The sequence below is a fragment of the Lithobates pipiens genome, unplaced genomic scaffold, assembly GCF_037356315.1.
Source record: "Lithobates pipiens isolate NorthernLeopardFrog02 unplaced genomic scaffold, aLitPip1_a1.2 Scaffold_4, whole genome shotgun sequence".
Lineage (NCBI taxonomy): Eukaryota > Metazoa > Chordata > Amphibia > Anura > Ranidae > Lithobates > Lithobates pipiens.
In genome coordinates this window covers 426,123-447,046 of record NW_027507852.1, presented here as the reverse complement: position 1 = coordinate 447,046, position 20,924 = coordinate 426,123, and the positions used below count along the sequence as shown (strand labels likewise).

At 42.4% G+C, this 20,924-nt stretch overlaps 1 protein-coding gene across 4 annotated transcripts in view; it reads left to right on the top strand.

Annotated features, from left to right (window-relative positions):
• The window catches only part of TOX4 (TOX high mobility group box family member 4), a 66,445-nt gene extending 54,660 nt beyond the window's left edge, over nucleotides 1–11,785 (top strand). For all 4 annotated transcript variants that reach the window (XM_077466860.1, XM_077466858.1, XM_077466857.1 and 1 more), the window contains 2 exons: nucleotides 3,433–3,599; nucleotides 11,223–11,785. In XM_077466860.1, coding sequence (XP_077322986.1) covers nucleotides 3,433–3,599; nucleotides 11,223–11,280 — 225 coding nt within the window. In that variant the 3' untranslated portion in view covers nucleotides 11,281–11,785. The remainder of the gene's footprint in view (nucleotides 1–3,432; nucleotides 3,600–11,222) is intronic.
• Nucleotides 11,786–20,924: the final 9,139 nt, after the last annotated feature.

The following is a 20,924-nucleotide window of genomic DNA, read 5'->3' as shown; positions in this document are numbered from 1 at the left end:
AGATCCACAGGTGGCAAGATTATTTGTTTTTTTCCATTTACTGTAACTACCACATTAGGTGTTACAGGAAGTAGGAAACAAACGGTCAGGATCAGTCACGAATTGTACCATTAGGGGAACACACACACACTTTCCCGCTTTTGAGGCTTATTGTGTCCTCAAACACATAGAATATTAAGTTCAGTCCAACTCTCATCGGCAGTTGTCAAGGTTTGTGAGTACCTGAGGCCTTTCCCTACATTTTGGGCATAGTTGCATTACTGCCACTTGGGCGAAACATATCTATATCATGGAGAATAGTTCCGCTGCAATGGGTGACCTCAGCCCATTCTTTTTCCTAGAAGTTCCAGCAATGTCTACTCTGTACTTTCTGAAGGAACTGACACCTGCAGTCTGAGAAACGGTAGCACTGTACTCAGTACTAACACTGTAGTTCTAGGGGCTATATCCTTGGAGTCTTCTGCTCCGTTGGGTGAGGCCATGTCCCGTACCCCGTCATCAAGGGCATCTACTGCCGTCTGTGGCCAGATTCACCCAATTACTCATCCCGCTCTTAGATTGAGTTCCAATTTGTTTTTGAGGCCCTGCAGTCTCCTGCCATCATCACTTTTAGAATTACAAGGCGTTGACTGCACTTTGAGGATCACTGTCTCCAGCTTTGAGTCTTTCAATGCTCATACAGCTGCAAAGGTCTTTCCAATACTCCTATTCAAGGTATTTCTCTGTAGGCTGGGAGCAATCTGAAGGATCCTGGGCCCCACCCAAGTGTGTTGGGACTGTTCCCACTTGAGAAGGGATTTTTTTTTTTTTTTTTTTTTTTTTTTTTTTTTTAGTGTGCTATATACATTGCGGATCTGCTAGTGACCCATCTTAACAGGAAACTACTGGACGGGTAGAGGGCATGCTTACCTTTCTTTAATGATTCTACTGATGGGGGAGATTAGAATCCCTACTTAAAGCTGTTTTTGCTCTGTGGGGTCCTGCTCTCTGTCCTATTTTAGCTGTAACTCTAATATGCCAAACTGTGAAGGGATGGATTAGATCCCTCAAATGGTCTCTTTACTGCTGGGGTAGATCCCTTTGTAATTTAGGGTGTGGAACAGATGTATAAAGCCTTGTGCTTCAGTTATGATGGCTTGTTGCAAGCATCTTTTTAGTCCTACATTTTATTGCACCCTTACAATGCATCTAAAGGCAATTTTATTCATTTTTTTTTTTTCTTTAAATCACCAACCTGTACTACTTGCCTGCTATGCAATGGTTTTCACAGAACAGGCCCGATTCTTCTCTTCTGGGGTCCCCCCGCCAGTTCTCATGGCTCCTCTTTTTTTCCCGCGAGCCCCCAGATCAAACTGCTGGCACTGAGGGGCACTTGTGCATGCTCTCTACCGATTGGGCTTTGCATGTCCATTGACACACAGAGCATGGCTCGGCCCCGTCCCCTGCTCTCTTCTCATTGGCTGTGATTGACAGAAGCAGGAACCAATCTCTCCCACTGCTGCCTCTGTTCAATGAGGGGAGAGAGCCACTGCTCTTGTGCACATCGCTGGATCAAGATTGGGAGCAGCTAATTAGGAGGGCTGGGAGGGAGGGGGAGACTGACTGCATACAAAAGGTTTTTTTCCCTTTTTTTTTTTTTTTTTTTTTTTTTTTTTTTTTTAAAGCATAAAGATCTACCTGGGCCCTCCAAACCCTGGGACCCCTGTCATCCAGTCTAGTCCTAGTCTAATCTACTCCTGACCCATTAGAGGGCTTTTGTAAAAAGGACCTGACTATACAGGATCCACCAGAAGCTCCTTTTCCCTTCTCAAGATTCTGATCCTTTCGCCCTTCCCTAATACATTTTCCTGGCATCACCACAGTAGACCATTCAGGTGACCCCCCTCTGAAAAGGGTCAGTTTTGTGAACCCTTTAGAGGTGTCTGTTTTCTGTCAGCTTTGCTTGGATTGGGCTCCTCCTATTTCTGCTGAGAATGTGGGGCTGTCAGAGCAGCTCTGAGCTGTAATGTGCATGCAGGGAATGAATGAAGCGGGTCACACAGGAGGGAGATCAGGAGAACTGACGCTGCCATGTTTACATATGAAGAGCACAGAAGGAAGAATTGCATTTGGCTGTGTTCCTTGCATAGCAGCAAAGGGCAAATTGGCAAAGTGCTCCATCACCACTATATCGATCTTTGTTGCAGCTACACATGTCAGAGTGGAATAGAGTTTCTCCACACTTTGTAGAAAACTGAAAGCTCTCAGTATATTCCTACCATATTAAACAGTTTTACTTTCTCTTTCAAGTTTAGTGCAAAGTACAGGGCAGGATTACAGCACTGCCAGATACAATTTGGATTCGGAAAGCAGAATAGATCAGGACTCAGGTGCATAAAACCTAGAATCCATCCATCCTTATCTTCACTCTGCCCTTTGGTGAGCTTTGATGTCTGTAGTGCTTGCAGGGTGGGAAACCATGATTGGGGCTGCAGTGTAGTGTTGTCTTTTTGCTCGCCCCTCCTGTAGACAGCCCCAGCCAGATTAAGATGAACTCGAGTCCCTTACAAGAGAGCGTCCTTCTCCCTACTGTAAAGGGACATGGGTGCCACTGTACAGGGGAGGCAGCCAATGGGTGTGGGCGCATCCTTAGCTCTTTTTATTTTTTATTTTTTTGGGCAGGCTGTAGCAGAAACAGAGGTTGCAGCATAGAATAGTTTGAAAGCCTAACTATTCTTCATACTGGCCGTAAACTGACCTGTGCAGCAACCCTGCCCATACATGGATCGAAATTCCTCCAGTCCCTGCTGAACCAGCAGATTTTCCATCCATGTATGGCCTACTTGTGGGGCATTAATTCCATTCTTATCTGTCTCCTCTTTATCTGTTGTCTCATTCCTTCTCTACCTTCCCTCCTGAGTTTGGGAGCCTGAACTCATGGACACTGATATATTTTGCAAACATACTTTGGACGTTGGTTCCTAGTTGCACTATTTTTATTTGCGGTATTTTTGTTTTGGACCTTTATTTATTTGTTTTTGAACTCCTGTGTCTCAATGGACACTAAAGAGAATTACAATTGTTGTACTTGCCACAAAATCTTCTTCTTGGTATCCACTGAGGGACCTTAGTCCAGCTCCCGGCATTGTGTGTTCATTTTCTCTCAAAACTGAGGAATATGAAGTAGAAGACGGGTTATATGGGGGCTGGATTGCTTTTTACTGTTTGCTAGTGTTCCAACCTCTGTGCAGGGAGGTTTATGGACTCCAAAAAGTGTTTTTTAGGGCAAGAACAATGTATTTTTTAGAACATTTTAGTAAATGGTTGCATAGGTAATAGTGTTAAAAAAGGACTGTATTCGGAATCAAGTTTAGTAATATTGCTTTAAGACTAATACTGAGAACTTTGCATGTTGTACATTGTTTCACCTAAAACAATAACTTCACTTTGTAGGAGTCTTCCCCGCCCCAAATGGATGTGCAGCTAGTAAGTGCTTCTCCACCTCGCAGTCCATCTCCCCAGCCTCGGTGTGTACGTTCGGGATGCGAGAATCCCCCTGTGGAAAGCAAAGATTGGGACAATGAGTACTGTAGTAATGAATGTGTGGCCAAACACTGCAGGTAAGTGACAGATTCCTTTTGGCTTAAAGGATAGGTTCACCTTTTAAATAATAAATGCACAATTTATTTTTATTTTTTCTAAGCCTGCAGAGCATTGCACCTGCAATTGGCAGATCGTGGTTGCAATGTGCAGCTTCCGCAGACTCCAGCATAGCTGTCATCAGCACAGCACACTCGCAGCTCATTGAAAATTACTAGCTGTCAGCCACAATGGATGATGGTACCTGTAAGCATTCATTAACGGGCAACTGTTAATGATGCAGCCATGTTTTCAAATAGTGACTGCCAGTGTGTGGAGAAAATCCCCAGCCTGCTCTCACAGGGGGCAGTAGGGGGAGAGCTGCAGATGCTGGAACATGTTCACCCTAAAAGCGGGTGTAACCTGTTTCAAAAGTGAACTTGTTCTTTTTAAGGTTCAAACTGATGCACAAAAATGTATAGGTTGCCATTGACTAAGCCTCTTTTTAAAATGCTAGTTTGCTTGATCGACCCTGAATTCAATGTGTCTTTGACCCTAAAAAATATTCAACAATTAGTCAAAACTCAAGATCTGCATGCTTATTCTGTCATCAACTCCAACCTTTACAGACCTTGGATCAGTTTAAATGGCAACAGCATTTTTTTTTAGAAGGTGAGATTGCCAATCATAAATGTAAACAAATGGCTTGCCACAGGTTTCCTTTAAAGAATCTGTCAAGAAAAAAGCCATTTAGCAATTTCCACTGCTTTGGTACTTTTGGGTGTGGAGGAATATGAAATGGCACCTGTTCCTCATTCATTGAAGGACACAGTCATCTACTTTCATGTAAATCTGCCACTTACAGGAGGATTGGACACTGGCAAACAAATCCGTAGGGCAACCCAGGACATACTCTAGCTAACAAAAAATGGGTTTCCGATTATTCCCTGTGAGTTGTTTAACCACTTCCGGACCGCCCACTGTACTTATACGTTGGTACTTTGAAGAGCAGTGTCGTTGTTATGGCACCAGCTAGCTGCCAAAACCCCGGTATCATCTTCAGCGGGTGGTCCGCTTCACAATAAAAGTAAAATAAAGTAAATTTAAGAATTTTTAAAGCGCCCCCCTCCCGACAAGCTCACGCACAGAAGCGAACACATACATGAGTAGCTTCCGCATATGAAAACGGTGTTCAAACCACACATGTGAGGTATCGCCACGATCATTAGAGCGAGAGCAATAATTCTAGGCCTAGACTTCATCTGTAACTCAAAACTGGTAACCTGTAGACATTTTAAACCTCACCTATAGAGATTTTTAAGGGTAAAAGTTTGTTGCCATTCCAGTTTTGAAGTGTGACATGTTGGGTATCAATGTACTCAGCGTAACATTATCTTTCACAATATAACTTTAAGTGTATTCTTTCCAAAAAAAAATGCGCTTGTAAGACCGCTCCGCAAATACGGTGTGACAGAAATTATTGCAGTGACATTTTATTCTCTAGGGCGTTAGAACCCCCAAACATTATACATTTTTTTTTCTAAGTAATTTTCTAGCAAAAAAAAATGTTTTTAAATTGTAAAGAACAAATCTCAGAGGTTTGGTCCTTAAATGGTTAAGGTGGTTATAAACCCCATTAACCACTTAAGGACCGCCGCATGCCAATGTACATCATCAGAATGGCATGTACAGGCACAAGCACGTACATGTACAGCGGGTGGGGGGTCCGATCGGTTATTGTTATTGGTTTCTGGCCATCCCCTCTGGATCGCTCCTGGCGAATGAGAAGCTTCCCCCGCTGTGTATAGTAAACACAGGCAGGGAGGAAGTGATGTCATTCTCCTCCGGGCGGTCTTTTTGACCGGACTACGAGGAGAAGAGTGAAAGTAAGTGTGCACCTAAACTACACTAACATGTAGGCACACATAGGCACACAAACCGCCCCCCTCCCCCTCCCAGTCACAGTGTCACTGATTGCAGTGATCCATTTATTTTCTGATCACTGCATTCAGTGTCAGTTGTAAAAGTAAAAACTGTCAGGGCAGTTAGTGTTAGCCCCCTACCACCCCCCAATAAAGGTTTAACCCCCTGATTGCCCCTAGAGTTAACCCTTTCACCCCCTTTTGCCAGTGTTACTAAGCGATCATTTTTCTGATCGCTGCATTAGTGTCACTGGTGTCGCTAGGTAGCTAATTATTTTTATTTTAGGTTCACCGCCAGGTTTTTATAGCGCTAGGTACCCCCATATACTACTCAATAATGGTTTTAACTCCCCGATTGCCCCTAGTTAACCCTTTCACCAGCGATCACCGTATAAGTGACGCTGGTTAGCCAGTTAGTAATTTAGGTTCCCCGTCAGGGTTTTATATAGCGCCAGGGACCCCCATTCACTACCTAATAAAGATTTTAACCCCCTGATTGCCCCTAGTTAACCCTTTCACCAGTGATCACCGTATAAGTGTTACGGGTGACTGGTTAGTTAGTTTGCTTTTTATAGCATCAGGGCACCCACCATTTATTACCCAATAAAGGTTTAACCCCCTGATCACCCGGTGGGTGATATCAATTAGGTTTTAGGGTCAGGGTCTGCGTCGCCCCAGGCAGCGCTAGGTTAGTGCCAGTACCGCTAACACCCACGCGCAAAGCATACACCTCCCGTAGTGGTATAGTATCTGAACAGATCAATATCTGATCTGATCAGATCTATACTAGCGTCCCCCAGCAGTTTAGGGTACCAAAAAAACGCATTGTTAGCGGGATCAGCCCAGATACCTGCTAGCACCTGCGTTTTGCCCCTCCGCCCAGCCCACCCAAGTGCAGTATCGATCGATCACTGTCACTTACAAAACGCTAAACACATAACTGCAGCATTCGCAGAGTCAGGCCTGATCCCTGCGATCGCTAACAGGTTTTTTTTTGTAGCGTTTTATATTTAAATCCGGAAGGCAGTGCTTGGTTTTCGGGGTCCCATACGTGGCTAGACTCCCAAAAAGTCCCCCACATGTGGTATCCCTGTACTCGGGAGAAGCAGCAGAATTTATTTTGGGGTGTAATTTCACTTATGCCCTTAGCATGTGTGAGCAATATATCATTTAGTGACAACTTTGTGCAAAAAAATATTGTAATATTCCTGCAACTTGGGACAAAATATAAAATATTTCATGAACTCAACATGCCTCTCAGTAAATAGCTTGGGGTGTCTACTTTCCAAAATGGGGTCATTTGGGGGGGGGGGTTTGTGCTATTTTGGCATTTTATGGCCTTCGAAACTGTTATGGGTAGTGAGGAGTGAAATCAAAAATTTGCACCCTTAGAAATCCTGAAGGCAGTAATTGGTTTTCGGGGTGCCGTACGCGGCTAGACTCCCAAAAAGTCCCACATATGTGGTATCCCCATACTCAGGAGAAGCAGCAGAATATATTTTGGGGTGCAATTCCACATATAACTATGGCATGTGTGAGCAATATATCATTTAGTGACAACTTTTTGTAAACGAATCTAGTTTCTTGAAACTAGCAATGCCCCCGCTGAGACCACCGCCTGTGGAAGGGAATTCCACATCCTTGCCACTCTTACAGTAAAGAACCCTCTACGTAGTTTAAGGTTAAACCTCTTTTCTTCTAATTTTAATGAGTGGCCACAAGTCTTCTTAAACTCCCTTTTGCAAAAAAGCTTTATCCCTATTGTGGGGTCACCAGTACGGTATTTGTATATTGAAATCATATCCCCTCTCAAGCGTCTCTTCTCCAGAGAGAATAAGGTCAGTGCTCGCAACCTTTCTTCAAAACTAATATCCTCCAGACCCTTTATTAGCTTTGTTGCCCTTCTTTGTACTCGCTCCATATCCAATACATCCTTCCTGAGGACTGGTGCCCAGATCTGGACAGCATACTCTAGGTGAGGCCGGACCAGAGTCTTGTAGAGCGGGAGAATTATTATCACAGATGTATAAGGATTATATCACAATTCTGCACTTTTGAAGGGTTGTAGATGAGAAGACTAAACAAGTAAAACTTATTTAGGGATAATTTTTTATTTTTTTTCCATCTGTGGTATCTGAGGCTGTTCACTTCACTGGTTTTATGTAAGGGTTTACAACCACTTTAATGAAGATTCCTTGCTACATTGCTGCTTGAGCTGTTCTCTACATGGCAACTACCTGGCTTGGCCTTTCTTCTGCCTAGCTTTGAAGTGCCATACCTGGACACTGCTGGACTAGATGTTGTGGGGCTGCCTTCAGGCACTGGGTTTTACATTAAAGTGGATGCAAACCCTCACATATACCCAGTGAAGTGAACAGCTTCCGATGATACACAGAGATGAAACAAATCTCCCTACATAAGTTTTACGTGTGTGAGAGATAGAGATATATAGATTAGAGCCACCACGACGAGTCAACGTAATCGATAACATCGACTACAAAAATACATCGACGTGCGTGCAGGTTGTTGATGCGTCACGGTGCTTAGTATCTACCGCTTTCCTCCGTGCTGCCGTCCCTGTTAGGAATCTTCTCTTGTGATCAGTCAAAACTCCAGATGTATTGAGAAGCAGACAATTTATTTCTGATGTGGCCCACAACAGGGAGACATGCTTACAGGACAGAAGCTGAAGAAGAGTGTCTCACAAAAGAAATGTCTCCCCCCCCCCCCCCCCCCCTTTATTCCTACAAGAATTACCACCTCTATGCTTCTATTGGCTGAGGAAACATAAATAACGTTGTCATGGTACATAATGGTACTTTATTTTGATATTCATGTTCCTCGTACATTCTTAGGCTATCATATTTAGTTAAATGTAATCATCCAACAACTTACTATGGAGTTGGATAAGACAAAACAATACAACAAGTTAATACAATAATGTGCTCAGAAGTAAGTTTTTTTTAAAAATCAGTCCCAGGAATATTGTTTTTCTAATAGTCACACAATAAACATTTAAAACTTCCCCCTCTCTTCTCCCCCCTCCATGCCCCAGTCCCTAGGGGTGCAACGGATCGTCACCAATCCGTGATCCGAACGGGTCACCCCGCTCGGATTGGCACATGCCGCGGAGCGCTCCGCGGTCTCGGCCTTAGGAGAGGCCGCGGCTTCGGCCTAGCTCCGAAGCGGCGGCCATCTTTCTACACCCAGGCGTTTACAATGTGATCGCTCCGACCGAGCGATCACTTGTAAACAAACCGGTGTCATGACATGACGCTGGTTTCTCTCTCCCCTCTCTGTACTGATCTGTGCAGTGGAGGGGAGAGGTCGGATGGAAGCAGCCAACCCTCCATACCCAGCCCAATACAATACTCTGCAATACAATACTCTGCCAGCCAATACTCTGCCATGCAATACAATACTCTGCCAGCCAATACAATACTCTGCCAGCCAATACAATACAATACTCTGCAATTCAATACTCTCAAGGTTATCCAAAGGATTAATTAGCTAATCAAAAAAAAAAAACACTAGATTCATAAAAAATAAAAAAATAATCGGATAGTCGTTGACTAATCGAAAAAATAATCGCTAGATTAGTCGACAGACAAATTAATCGTTAGTTGCAGCTCTAATATAGATAGAGAGATAGATGATATTTCTATCCTTTAGAAAGTATTCTTCCTGATACAGATTTTATCTTCCTGGACAGCACTGGGAATGGATTATTGGCATACAGCCAAGACGCCTGATTGGAGGAAAGGCAGATACCCCCACTCTACGTTGGTGAAGGAAGTAATGTGCAGAGCACTGCTCTGAGACAGCAAACTGTCTGCTAATCTATTTATAGCAACCTCCCACAACACACACTTCAGGCTGCTATCTCAGAGAACTTGTCAGAATATCAGGCTGAAAACGGAGCTACTGGGCAGGAAAAAGCTACATGACTCAGTGCTTTGAAAAGATATAAGAAGACACTACAGATATAAGTGCCCAGCCCAAATTTCATGAATTGGGTTTACATCCACTTTAAGACTCTGTTCTGATAACAAGTAAGCTGCAGATGGCTTTTTAGTTTCAGAGCCACTGGAATTACCTCTGCACTTGCCCTATCTCTGTAGACTCCCTCTGTGAATAGGCCATTAGACATACTTAATCTGTGTAATGGCTCTGCACAGAGCAGCCCAGATCCTTCTCTTCTCGGGTCCCATGCCAGGTGCGCCCACAGCAAGCAGCTTGGGAGCACCAAAGTAGTCATGCTCTGGACTCGCTGCACTGTGTGTCCATTCACATACTGAGCTGTGGCCCCCTCCGTCTCCTGATTGGCTCAATGGCTCCCACTGCTGCCAAAAGCCAATCTTGGTCCTTTGCTGTTGCCTCAAGTAACTGTTTCTGCCCTTGTTAATGTGGTTTGTAATTATCTGCATCTGGAGGATCAACCTACTGTCTCCAGCCGTGAGTCTTTCAGAACTCATACAGCTGCAGAGAACTTTCCACTACACCTGCTGTTTGAGGTATTCCACTGATCATACTGGAAGCGCCCTGAACTGTACTAAAACCTACCTTTTTGAAGGCATTTGTTCAACAGTGGTTTATACACACTGTGGATCTGGCAGCAACCCAACTTAACAGGGAAACTACTGGACCAGTAGAAGGTGACATCACCTTCTAACTTTCTACTGACCAATAGCTGGAATCCCTCTTTAACGCTCAATTTTCCCTGGTAACCATTGCCTTTCACTCCGTTTGGGACTCTAATCAAACGGTGTTGGAATGAGTTGGATTCCTCCAAAAGATCTCTACATAGTGACCCCCTTCCTAATGGGAGCAAATGTCTGGAGCCCTAATCTTTAGCTGTGATATTTACTAGAAGGATGTCCCATATGTGTCTTGTTTGCCTGTGTAAACGTGAGGTCTATGGACCTCAACTCATGTGAAAGGAACTACTTTGGAACTACTTTTGAAGTCACATATATATGAATGATTATCATTGGAAATCATGGAGAACGACTTGTCATGTGACTTTGCAGTCCCAAGTCGCAGGACAAGTCACACAAGTGTGAAAGGGGCCTAAGGGTTTTATTCACTTTCCTTGTTGACCATGGTGTGTTGCGTGGGTTTTTTTTTCCTCCTTTCATGTAGAGATGTTCTCACTGTTGCCCTTTTTTTCTTGGTCTTGGGCATTAAGTTGATGCACCATGTGAAACAAAGAAAGTCACTCAAGGTGAGCGAGTCTCCAGGTAATGACTTCCAGTATCCCTCAAGTGATATGAGAGAGGAAACTTTTGTACTAGATAAAACATCCCATTCTTGAGGGACACAGGTCCCCCATCCCTCTGTTCGTTTTATGTGCACACACTTGGTACTGCTTTCTATAAACTATGGCATGCTGGGAAAAGAGGCTATTCTGGGCTTGCCTACAGATTTTGTTTTCCAGTGTCCAGTCCTCATTCTGTAGGCGGTAGTATAACCTGACCCTATGTTACTTCCTGTTTCACTCATTGGACGAGAAAGAGAAATTATGATTTTAGGGAGGGAAACAAAAACGGAATCATTCCCTTCCAAGCGTACAAAAATCCTGATTTGGGGAAGGACCTACACATGGGCACATGCGCGCGCGTGCCCACACACACGTAACATGTAAATGTAACCTTAAAATTTTAACTGGTGTATGTCATTTTTCAAAATGTCATGTACCACTTGTGCTATGTATTATTGACTTTTTGGTATTTCTTTTCACAGAGACACATTCTTGGCTTTTGTTGCTGCACGTCAAGGGACAATTGCACCTGTAAAATAGCCCATGATCCCTTACATTTCGGTATTTGTTGGATCACACAACTCCCATGGATCAAGTGAATTTCCAAGAGACACGTTTTTACTGACTATATGTACATATTATGATATGTGAGGAAGACTGAAGACTATAATGGATGGGAAAAATGTACCTACTTTCGTGCGACAGGGCCATTGACCTCTTCTGAATTGGTGGATGAACCTGGCCTTTGTCTTTGCAGGAAACCATTTCTATTTCCTGTTGCTAAGAAACTTTTTTTCCTCTAAATTAATGGAATTTGGAAGCTGTTTAGGCATATTCTTGTCTGTTCTATTATTGTAAGGATCGAGGGCAAAGGATATTCCCTACAACACCAAGTACAGCCTTGTCTGTTATTCCCCAACCATGGCTTTTTCACAATCTCTGGGATTTTTTTCAAGAATGCAGTCATAAAAAGACTAAAAATCTGAAAAAGTATGATGAAGAAAAAATACATAAATAAATCAACATGTATTTGGAGGAATATTTACACAGGTCTTCTCAGTGAATTATTAAGCGGTTTGACATAGTGTATTAGTGTGGATCCAACTTTAAGTCCCTTAGGTGTTCTTCATGAGAGCTTAAAAGAAGCCATTACAATTGTTTGATTGCAGAGTTTATCATGTTAAATGATGCATACCCTTTTAAATTTATGTAACAAAGATAATAAAGCACTCCAAGATTGTGAGATCCCCGAATTAGGTAGGGTAGATCCTAGCATGTCTGTCTTTTTGCTTCTTGGGCCCCATAGTCCAAGCACCGATTAGCTGTGTGCAAGGACCCAGCCTTAATGCCGCATTAATCCCAAAACCAAAAATATATTGTAGCTACCAATTGGATGTTGTGGCTGTACCAGGGTGTTTTTTATATTTTTTTATTTTTTTGCAGATGGCAGCATTGTCAGTCTGGGGGGAGGGCAGTGTTAAATCTATTAGCAGATTTAGAACCACTAACAAATTGAAGAAAAAAAACTCGAGCTCACACTTTATAATCGGTTACAACACTTTTTTATTTATTTATTTTTTATTTTGGGATAAAGGTTTTGTAAAACTAAAAAAGAACAGATTATTTTAATCCCCTGCCAGTGTTAAGTGGTTTGTCTCATCCGTGTAAATTGATACATTCTGCTGGTGGGTTTGTGCTGTGAAAAACAGCCTTGCTGGCTGGATCACCAAATGAAAATAGCAAGAAAGTTTTTTTTTTTTTTTTTTGTTTGTTTGTTTTTTTGCCTATTAGTCATTACATGTTATTGGTAAGTTGCAATCTGAAACGTTTGCTTTTGGGTTTAATACTGCTTTAAGCAGAGGCATGGAGTAGAGAGTATAGCACAGAAATGCCTCATCTAGCCCCAAAGATCGTGATCCTGCACATAATTTATGCTTGCCCCATCCCACTCCAGAAATCTTGTTTTTGTTTTTTTAATTTTTTTCTTTCCTTTCTTCTTCAAGCAAAACATGCAACAAGTAAGGGCCGGTTCACACAGCGAGGCGATGTGAGGCGACACGGCTCGCCTCGCCTCGCTCCCGCAAGTCGCCCCCGTTCTGTACAATGGAACCGTTCTGAGAGGAGCGACTCAAGTCGCTCCGACTCAGAAAAAAGGTTCCTGTACTACTTCGGGGCGACTTGCATTGACTTCTATACAGAAGTCCTCTGCAAGTCGCCGCTGAGGTCCCCGCAGGTCGCGGCGAGGCAAGTCGGAGACGCCTCGCCGCGCCTCGCTGTGTGAACCGGCCCTTAAGAGGCTTCCATTGCTGTTCTCTTCTGAAAATAGGAATTGCCTCTTTTTGTCATGCAGATCCAATGGCTTTAATGCTTTGAGCCACTCACCTGGAATAAGTCTACAGATCGGTTCTATCTCCATTGTCACTTTCCAACCTAACCTGGTATGTTTTTGTTCTAGGTCAGTGACTGAAAGTATTGGAGCTAGAGACAGCCAAGCAACAAGTATGATAAGAAATTACATTCCTTGGTTTGCTTTTAAAAAGTTTTTTGTGGCATAGTTATTTTTATTGGACAGGCTAATGAATATAGCCAGTTTGGCATATATAACCATTGAACCCAATATTTGGGAATTGTTACTTTTTAATGTTTCTAATGAGCGAAGACAGACAAGCAGTTGCTTGAGTATCATTGCTAGTGTCTGAATTTAGGTCTCGTCACATAAGACTCCTTACACACTATCCAACTTTTGTACGATTTTCCTTCAGATTTACCAAAACCATGTAGTGTAAGGGCCTACCTGATTGCATACAAATTGAAAATCTTAAGGTTCGAGCTCATATTATATGGTTTTGGTAAATCTGAAGGAAAAATCTACAGAAAATTGGATAGTGTGTATCCAGCTTTAGAACCTGATCTTCCGTGAAATATGTATTATTCGTGAAGGTTTGAGAGGATCTCTTGTCGCTTTTTTTTTTTTTTTACCCCCCTCAAAATTTTACATCATATTTGAATATAGGATATTGAAAACCAAGTTCTAGAGTATTTGGACAACAATAAATTATTTAAGAAGACTGTTTTTATTGAAACTCTCTTGGACTGCCTAGTAGTGATTACCGAATCCTCAAATGGTTGGGAAATTACTGGTCTCTGCTTCATAGCAATGCTGCGAGTTCACAAAAGATGCCTCATTAAGATCCTTTGTGTTCTTTAAATGATTTCCTTACATAATTGCATCTTATGCATTAAGACAAAGGCAGTGCATGTTCGGTTTTTATATTGCATAGCACAAAAATAGGGATCTGGCACCAAATGGTATATGTCCCTTTTTTTTTATTTTTTTTAATAGGCAAATGCTGAGTGGCAATAAGTCTATTAGTAAATAGTTAAAAGAAGGCAGCCATCCTCTGAGTGTATCCGGGAACTCTGTAAAACATGGGAAAAGCAGGGGGGGGGGAGGCGACAACTAATTCGTATTAGATCAACATTTATTGCACAAAGTTAAAAAAAAAAAAAACAACTTACAGGAAGCAAGAGAAATTCACGCCCATCGAGTACTGATCAATCCTGGCAGTTCCTTTGTCAACCTGCGGACTCCACAAACCATCCAAGAGGCAGGAGGTGCCCCATCCGGTTTAAAGCTTCCCCAGCCTCTTGGGCCATTCGTGGAGCCTGCAAGCTAGCAAAGGGACCGCCAGGATTGATCAGTATTTGAAGAGCATGAATTTCTCTTGCTTCCTGTGTTGTGTGTTTATATTTTTTTATTTTTGCTTTTGTTTAACCCTATGCAATAAATGTTGATCTAATACTACTACACTTAGGGCTGATTCACACCTATGCATTTTTAGTGCTTTTTGCATTTTGCACTACAGAATGTGTTCCATAGGAAACCATGTTAAATGGACTGTAGTGCAAATCTGCACAATGCACACCTATGCACTAAAAATGCATAGGTGTGAATCCAGCCTTAGTTGGCGCCTCCCCCTCAATGCTTCTTACATTGCATTGCGTTATTCCTTAACCTTTTTCATGATGAAGGAAAAAATAAATCTTAGGCCTGATTCACTCTAGTGCTATTTCAGATGTAACGTCTGCCGCACAGAATCACATGATGACAATGAAATTCACATTATTCGCTATGGTTCCTGGTCCCATCAATACAGCATGTTTTTGGAAGCGGTGCAGTTGCTGCATGATTTTGGCCCCATAGATGTCAATAGAAACACACAAAAAAATGCCTGTAAAAGACATGTATGCATTTTTGCAGGGCTTGTGTAGGTTAAAACGGGGGTCTAGCTAAAAAAAATAAAGTGAAAAAAAAAAATCAGCAACTCCCACATACTGCAGCTGCTGACTTTTTTAATAATGGGACACTTGCCTGTCCTGGAGTCCATGGGTATGCCACCCAACCCCCCCCCCAGCAAGGCACCTAGAGAAGGGCCTCTTCCACGCAGCCCTGACTTGGTGTCTGTGGGCTTGGGGGGGCTTATTGGAATCTGGAGACCCCCATTAATATGGAGGTCCTTAGATACCAGATAGTGTTATGCTGCCAACTTTAGGTGATTGAGAAGCAATTTAAAAAAGACAGGAAATCCCATCCTAGGCATAATACCTGCCTTTTTACGCTAGGCTTTGGTGTGGTGTGTTTTTTTTTTTTTTTTTTTTTCCTGATAGTTTGTGATGGGTGTGTCTGTCCAGTCTCTGCATGCAAAATAGCCAGCTGCTCAATGGTTTCACCTGGGCTCTTTTTCATGTTCCATGATAAATTACCTTGCAGACGGGTACTATACAGGTCCAGGGTAATGATCCCCTGGAGTAGAGTTCCTGAAGGCCCTTGTCATATTGCCTGCCGTGATGGGTGAAGATTGGAACCCCTAGGGGGCCCTGTGCCATGGAAAGTTAAGTGCCCTGGCGTAGTCTGTCTCAGTGCACTAGCCTAGATCTGGTGCCCCCAACAGACACAAAAAAAAATATTTTTTTTACTGTATTGGGCTCCCTTGAGCACTTCATAGCAGTTGCAGAGCTTAACCACCTGCCGACTGCTGTCAGCACATATACGACGGCAGAATGGCATGGCTGGGAAAAATAACGTACCCATACGTTACTTTGAATTTCCCGCCATGCCCAATAGCGTACCCATACGTTACTTTGAATTTCCCGCCGTGCCCGCAGGACCCGCGGACTCTATCGCCGCGAGGATACCCATGAGCGTGTCATGGAGCTGAAGAACGGGGAGATGCCGATGTAAACAGCATCTCCCCGTTCTCCCTAGTCACAGGAAATCTGATAGTCTGCTCCCTGTCAGCGGGAGCAGCGATCAGTGTCGTCTCACTACTAGCCCATCCCCCAGACAGTTAGAATCGTGCCCCTAGGACACACTTAACTCCTCCCCAGCCCCTAGTGGTTAACCCCTTCACTGCCAGTAAAATTTTTACAGTAATCAATGCAATTTTATCGCATTGATCGCTGTATTAATGCTAATGGTCCCAAAAATGTGTCAAAATTGTCCGATGTGTCCGCAATAATGTCACAGTCACGATAAAAATCGCTCATCGCCGCCATTACTAGTAAAAAATAAAATAAAAATTATTACAAAAAATGCCATCCCTTATTTTGTAGACGCTATAACGTTTGCGCAAACCAAGCAAACGCTTATTGTATTTTTATTTTTTTACCCCAAAAATATGTAGAAGAATACATATCTGCCTAACCTGAGGGGAAAAAAAAGCCTTTTAAACTTATTGCTCATGGCAATATACTTTGCAGTGAGTTTTACATACAGTTACTTTGAGGGAATATTGGCATCAATGGACACAACAGAAATAGGAATTCTTCAAAGTCCTGGAGAGCAGCCCTCATCCTTAGAAAATTTGCTCTCTTAAAGTTAAGTGTTTTTAACTTACCCGTATGCATTTGTTGCTTATAGCTAACATGCCAGATGTTCTTTTATATGAATATTGGTAATAAGATCTGCATGCTTTGAGATTACCAGGTCCAGCAGAGCGTCATTCTTACTTCGGGCCTCAATAACCTGGACCATAAAATTGTCTTGTAATAGGTTTATACATTTTTGCCCTTTCACTGTCCTAGCAGTACCATTACGCCAGTCAATTTCCGGGTACTTAAAATCCCCTATTATTATCACTGTGCTAGCCCTTGCAGCCTTTTCTCACTAACACTGGGCGGTCTATAGCAAACTCCAATGGCAACCTTTGCACACCCATAATGCTTCACTCATCACACTCTCTTTGAGATCACTTCTCACCTAGAGACAGACACCACCCATCCCTCCCCCCCCCCCTTTCCAAAAGAGAGCCTAGCCAGGAATATTAATATCCCAGGTATGAGAAGACTGAAGCCAAGATTCAGCAATACCAATTAGATCATATTTCTCCTCATCCACCAGTGCTTTAAACTCAACTATTTTGCTTGGCAGACTTCTGGCATTGGTGAACAAACACTTTAATTCATTGTCATGGTAAAATGTGCAATAAATAATGGAACGTAAGCATTAAGTTTTAAAAGTTTAACATCATATCAGAGGACAAGTTTGAAATACTTTCCTGATATCTGTAACATATAAAGGCATACAATTCAAGATACACAAATAGTGTAAATCACTTTCTGATTTTTTTTTTTTTTGCATTTTTCTCACATTTAAATGTCAGATCAATCAAATTTTAATATTACACAAAGATAACCCAAGTAACTCCAAGATGCAGTTTTTTAATTATTATTTCAAGGGGAAAAAATCTGTTCAAACCTGCCTGGCCCTATGGGAAAAAGTAATTGCCCCCTCCCATCCTGAATCATGAATGAACTGTGATTAACCACAATTTTCTGGAAAGGTGAGTTAAAGTGGAAGTAAACCCATCAATTTAAACAGTTAAAAAAAAAAAAAAAAAAAAAAGGGCATGCCAGGAATGCTACCTGCACATTCGCTGTGCTCTCAGCCAATGGCTGGTGTCATAACGAATCACATGTGCAGCACCATAGCAGTTGAAGATTAAACAGAGGCAAAGATGGCAGCTTCCTTGGCTGAAAACGATAGGAGAGTTTACTTCCACTTTAAATTTCACTTGCCACACCCAGGCCTGATTACTGCCAGACCTTTTGAGTCAAGAAATCACATAAATAGAAGCTGTTTGACAAAGTGAAGCACAAACAGATCACAAAAAGTCACATTATGCCACAATCTAAAAAAAATAAAAAATGAATCAAGAACAGATTAGGAACAAAGTAATATACATGCATTGGTCTAGGAAGGGTTTCAGAGCCATTTCTAAGGCTTTGTAACTCCAGTGAACCACCAGTGGGACAGCCATTATCCATACATTTTTAGATAACTTGGAACAGTGGTGAACCTTCCCAGGAGGGGCTAGCCTACAAAAATGACTCCATGAACATGATGACGACTCATCCAGGAGGTCATAAAAGAACGATTCAACAATAAGAGACTGGGCAAAAATGGCATCCATGGTAGAGTTCCAAGGCCAAAGCCACTGCTGACCAAAAAGAACACATTTACCAAAAAACATCTTGATTATCCCCAAGACTTTTAGGCAAATATTCTGTGGACTGATGAGACACAAAACTTAAACTTTTTGGAAGGTGTGCGGCCCGTTACATCTGGCATAAAACAAATATAGCATTTCATAACAAGAACATCATACCAACAGTCAAACAATGGTGGTAGTGTAATGGTCTGGGGCTGCTTTGCAGCTTCAGGACCTGGACGACTTACCATGGAACCATGAATTCCGAGTTCTACCAGAAAATCCTACAGGAGAATGTCCGGCCATCAGTTTGTGGCTTCAAGCGCAAGTGCACTTGGGTTATGCCGCAGGACAATGGTCCGAAACACAACAGCAAGTCCACCTCCAAATGACTCAAACACAAAGCAAAATGTAGGTTTTGGAGTTGATTAATCACAGCCCAGACTTAAATCCAATTGAGATGCTCTATCATGACCTTACACAGGCCATTCATGCTGGAAAACCCTCCAATGTAGCCAAATTATAACAATTCTGCATAGAAGAGTGGGACAAATGCGCTCCACAGCAATGTGCAAGACTCATTGCCAGTTATCGCAGACACTTGATTACAGTTGTCGACACTAAGGGTTGCACAACCAGTTATTAGGTTTAGGGGGCAATTACTTTTTCACATAAAGCCAGGCAGGTTTGGACAGCTTTGTTGCCTTAAATGAAACCATCATTAAAATAATGCATTTTGTATTTACTCTGGTTATCTGTGTGTAATAATACAATTTGTTTGATGATCTGAGTCATTTAAGTGTGACAAATATGCAAAAAAATTAAAAATCAGAAAAGGGGCAAATACTTTTTCACACAACTGTATGTCCCACACTTTTACTGTTGGGCTGCAGTAACCGTTCAATAAACAGGATGATCCTGTCTTATTCCGAACAGTTGATCAAAGAATCTGAAGTAAAATAATAAACTAGTTAAGCTAGTAAGAGAGGTCCATCACCTTAGGTACGAGCAAAAAACTAGGGTAGGGTTATAGGGCATGCCCAGCAGGTGTGTCCTTTAAAAGCTTTGCCAGAATTCAATCACCCAAAATTACCAGCCTATAACTCAGGGTCTATGAACATTAAGCATGTGTCTGGTAGGCTATGATTAAGATAGCACTAGGGTGGACATGGGATCCAGTGCTTCTATAAATGGCATGTATCAAGGCAAGACATTAAAGGGTCAGGTCCCTGTTAGGGAAAGGAGCAGTATTAACAAATCCTAGTAGACCCTTCAGATCCCCCTTGAGAGAAAGGAAAACCTGAGGGGTACCATGAAGAGTTTAACATTATCCATGGACATCTGCGCATTTAACAACTCCTGAAGCAAAATTACACTATACCAGGAACAAGGGACCTAAGGTGCAAGGAACCTGGGAATTTTTTTTTTAGGGCTGCTTTCACACTGAGGTGCTTTGAAGGAGCTAAAGTGCTAAAAATAGCTCCTGCAAAGCACCCTGAAACAGCTGCTGCTGTACTGGAGCGGTGCGCTTGCAGGGCGGTCAAAAAAGTCCTGCAAGCTGCGGTGTATTTATCACTCCTAAAGCTCCCCTTAACATTGAAAACAACGAGGCAGCACTGCAAACCCGCCTGTAACCCTTTTTTTCGGCCACTAGCACTGCTAAAACAATGGTAAACGGTGCTAAATATATAGCACTGCTTTACTGCAAGCGCACGCAACTCCCCAGTGTGAAAGTAGCTTAAGAGAGATAGCTGAAGGAGGTTTCATATAAAAGCAATTAGTCTGTGGGCTGGGATGAGTTCCCTGAGAACCTAAATGTAAGAGAGACAAGCTACTTTAGGACCCATCTACAACCCCCTTCACTTGGAAAAGTGGGGGCACACCTTTATATGAAAGGCTTTTCAGAGGGGTTAGTTGACCTCTCGCTATGAACCCTGGGGACTGAGAAGGATTAGGTTCTGAGGGCCTATGGATACCAGTTGCCAAGGTGGATGGAGGAGGGCCCCTCACTGAGGAAGGAATACTGTCTGTAGTGCAGATAATCATGGTGTCATGAGCAGGGTCTAAGAGATTTTGTTCAAGGGTCAATCAGTTCAGATGCTCTTTGGATTCAGCATCCCAACGATGTAATCAGTGCTTCTTGCATCTGTATAGACATTTGCTTAGAGGTGTTTAGCTAGATATTACAACTAATACTGTCAGGTGCTTTGTGAAACTGTGACCTAACCCAAAAGTGTAACGTTAGAATCCACATATTCTGACATAGTTTGAGAGATTAAATTTACTGCCAAAGGGTGGAGGTCCGCATTGGTGAATTGAACCTAGGATTTAAGGAGGGAAGCTATTGAGTAGGTGCATGCACCTTCAACCAGTGTAGTGGTAATCCTGTTTAGTTGAGTTACTGGTGAATTTACAGTGGGGCCAGACCAACCTATTACCAGAATTCTCTTTCAAAAGGAAGTTAGTAGAATGCTTAAGGGTGTTTCCAGTAACAGAGGAATGATTAAAATAGAGGTGATGTGGAAAGGTGTTTGCACCTGTAGGAGCTCTATAAAACCCAAAGTCTGGAATAGTAGATTGCTCCTCAAATTCAGGGTAAAAAAATAAAAATACAGCAACACTAATATTTGAAACATTACCCTGTGAATTTGAGTAGTTGGTGGGAGACTGCAGTGCCCCAAAAACTATACCGCA